Source organism: Cariama cristata, unplaced genomic scaffold, assembly GCF_000690535.1.
Source record: "Cariama cristata isolate BGI_N322 unplaced genomic scaffold, ASM69053v1 scaffold24003, whole genome shotgun sequence".
Classification (NCBI taxonomy): Eukaryota; Metazoa; Chordata; class Aves; order Cariamiformes; family Cariamidae; genus Cariama; species Cariama cristata.
The window spans coordinates 1-2,974 of NW_009609270.1; the positions used below are offsets into that span (position 1 = coordinate 1).

At 56.2% G+C, this 2,974-nt stretch overlaps 1 protein-coding gene across 1 annotated transcript in view; it reads left to right on the top strand.

The window, feature by feature from the left end:
• Positions 1-659: 659 nt before the first annotated feature.
• GGA2 (golgi-associated, gamma adaptin ear containing, ARF binding protein 2) overlaps positions 660-2,974 on the top strand; it is a gene marked incomplete at its 5' end in the record, with an annotated part of 13,126 nt that continues 10,811 nt past the window's right edge. The window contains 3 exons of the mRNA XM_009697497.1: positions 660-744; positions 1,592-1,667; positions 2,161-2,259. Of these exons, the coding sequence (XP_009695799.1) occupies positions 660-744; positions 1,592-1,667; positions 2,161-2,259 (260 nt within the window). The remainder of the gene's footprint in view (positions 745-1,591; positions 1,668-2,160; positions 2,260-2,974) is intronic.

Consider the following 2,974-nt stretch of genomic DNA (forward strand, 5'->3'; position numbering starts at 1 on the left):
GCCAGAGCCAGCGGTGAAGCCAGCCCCAGCCCCAACTGGGTGGGCACCAGAGCAGCTTCAGCTCCATGGGGAAGGGCCCATCTCCATGGCCCCCCTTCAGGGTGATGTTCATGGGTGCTGTCTTAACCTGCTGCACCTCTCCTGTCCCTCCTTGGCCCTGGTCCTGGCCGAAGCTGTGGACTTGGGGAGTGGATAAAGCCGGAAAAGAGTGTTTTCCTCAATTCAGCTGTGAAGGCAGAGCTTTGGGATGGGCACTGGTGCAGCCCTGTTCCAAAGGGGTAATGGGTGCCGGTGTTCCGGCACGGCGAGGTTTGCGGTCCAGGCCTGGGAGAGCTGACTGTAAACGCTTTTTAACAGTTTCACGTGCTTTGGGCTAAAAGCAACGTCATGCTGTTGCTGCTTTCAGCACCTCAGTTTGTGCCTGGCTTCGACTCTTTAAGAGTGCGTACTCAGGACTGTGTTTTTAGGCAGATTTTAGTAACAGCTGTTTCCTGCTCGTCCTGCGTCTTCCATCCCTGCCTCTTTTACAAAAAGCCCTAAAGCAGCTGGCAGCAGCGTGAGGTCTGAGCCGCTTCCTGCCCTGTGCCGCTCACTTGCACGCCTCTCGCAGGGAGGCTGGTTTTTCTCTATTTATTTATTCTTTTTTTTTCCTGTGTAAGATAAGGCCACTGACCCAAGTGTCGCCGAGGAAAACTGGGAATGCATCCAGCGGTTCTGTGACCAGGTGAACGCCGACACAGAAGGGTAAGGCAGACAGACAGCTCTTTGTGTTTGCTCCGGGCTGTGTCTGACTGAGCTCCGCTCACGGCTGCGGGGGGAATGGGACCTGTAAGCGCTGGTGTGGGGGGCCTGGAGAGACAGCTGGGGGTGCCCGCTGGGCTCTGCTGCTCCTGAGAGCATGAGTAAGTGGCATACACCTCTTTGCAAATGTGGTGGAGGTTGATGTCTAGGAACGGGCTCTGACATCGTTGCTGCAACCCCCAGGCAGCAGGTCCTGCCGGCTGTGGCAGGTGCGGCCTGCTTTGCCCTCCCCAGCCTGCTGGGAGACCGGCCAAGGATGCCCACTGTGGGGTTCTGCAGGGAAGCCCCGAGTGAGCTCAGCCTCAGTTTCTCCAGATCTCTGCTGGGACTTCCCCACCTTCCAGCTGACAGTGGGAAGCAGCAGGAGCTAACTAAGCGAATGACCTGTCAAAGCTTAGTGATCGTCTCTCTCCTTAGAGCAGACCCCCGTGCATTCGCAGCCCATAGTCCGGCACCCGTCTCCCCCAGCAGCGAGTGGGCACAGGAGCAGCCGCAGGCTGTCGGGGCCTGCCCCGGCGCGCCCGCGGGCCCCCCATGGCACTTGCCCGGCGAGAGCCCCCAGCCTCCTCCAGCCAGCTCCCTCCCAGGGCACAGCCTCTGGACACGGCTGGGGGACAGCACGGGGCCCCACAAGCTGCGTGCCCCAGGCCAGCGCCCTGCCAGAGGAAGGGTGTCTGCCATGTGGCAGGTTGTGAATCTGGCAGTTGCTCTTCTCTGCAGGGCAAAATCAGCAGCATTTGTTTTTCTTGGGAACTTGTGCGTTGTCTGACTTGCTTCTGCTACTCCCCAGCCCATCGCTTGCACCGAGGCTGCTGGCCCATAAAATACAGTCGCCTCAGGAGATGGAAGCCCTCCACGCTCTCACAGTAAGTGCTTTCAGCCGCGTGCAAAGAGAGGCAGCAGTAACTTGGAAGTAGAGTCTGGGGGGGGCAGAGACGGTATAGCTGTCTCTTCTTTTTCTCTTAGATGTCTCTCCCTTTTAACTTTCCGTTGCACAAGGAATACAGAAACCAGGGTATAACGGAGGGAGTAACTGCTGTTGTTCCTTCCCATGTCGCTCTGCCGAGGTGTTTCAGCGGACCGCGGCTCTTGCTCTTTGACCTGTGGTCCCATCACAGGGCCAGTGGCCCAAAAGTTACTAGGGATGGGTAGAACAGAGCAGATGGTCTTAAACATGCTGCTTAAGAGGGCTGGGTGAAGGAAAAATACATGTTCTTCCTGCACAACTTTCTCAGTATCTTGTATTTGTGAATGCAGTGCCAGAAAATACTTAGATAAGTATTATAACTGCAAAGTTTATAAAAATTCTCCAAGACTTGTGTCTGCAGTTTCTGTTCGGTACCGGTTTGTTTTCTGCAGGTGCTAGAGACCTGTGTGAATAACTGCGGTGAAAGATTTCACAATGAAATAGCAAAATTCAGGTTTCTGAATGAGCTGATTAAAGTGCTTTCCCCAAAGGTAGGTGGTCGTGGTTACACTGGACATTGCAGGTGGGACACACTTTATTTCACGCTGGTTATGGCAGCTTAGAAGTAATCTCACACAGAAGTACAGCAGAATTCGTTCTGTGCCTCCAAGCATCAGGACTAGATGTGAATCCCCTCTTAAAAGATGTAAGCCAGGGGCTCTTTCTGTGAACAGCTTTTTCCGTGTGGTTTCTCCCAACTCTGCTGGGACAGTCAGGGACTCTAGAGGAGCCTGAAATTGTTCCCGTGAGCCCTCAGCCTGTGGCCCTTCTGCCCCTCGGCGATTCACAGAACTTTGGAAGTGGCAGAGGACGGAGGTGCCAGGAGCTGCCCAGAGCCTCTCCCATGTGTTCGTATGCTCCGTCCTCAACCTCGTGTGCTCAGGCTGCTCTCCTCCTTGCGTTCTCCTGCCAGAGGTTAGCCTGGGTCTGGGTCCTGTTCATGGGGCAGGATCAGCTTCGGTAGCAGCAGGGGGGACTGGACTTCAGCAGCCCTCGTGCAGCCCTCGCTCCCCCGTCTCCTGACAGTCGTGCATTCGTGCAGCCCCTTTGGGGTCCTGCTGAGGGGTCCTGGAAGCGGGCAGAGGGCTCCCGGCCCCCGGGCAGCGACTGCCCTCGGTTGGGGGAGGCTGGAAGGGACCAGCTGTAGCTAATGTGGAAGCTGCAAAATCCTTCCTGCTGCTCCGCTTCCCTGGCTCGCAGTATATT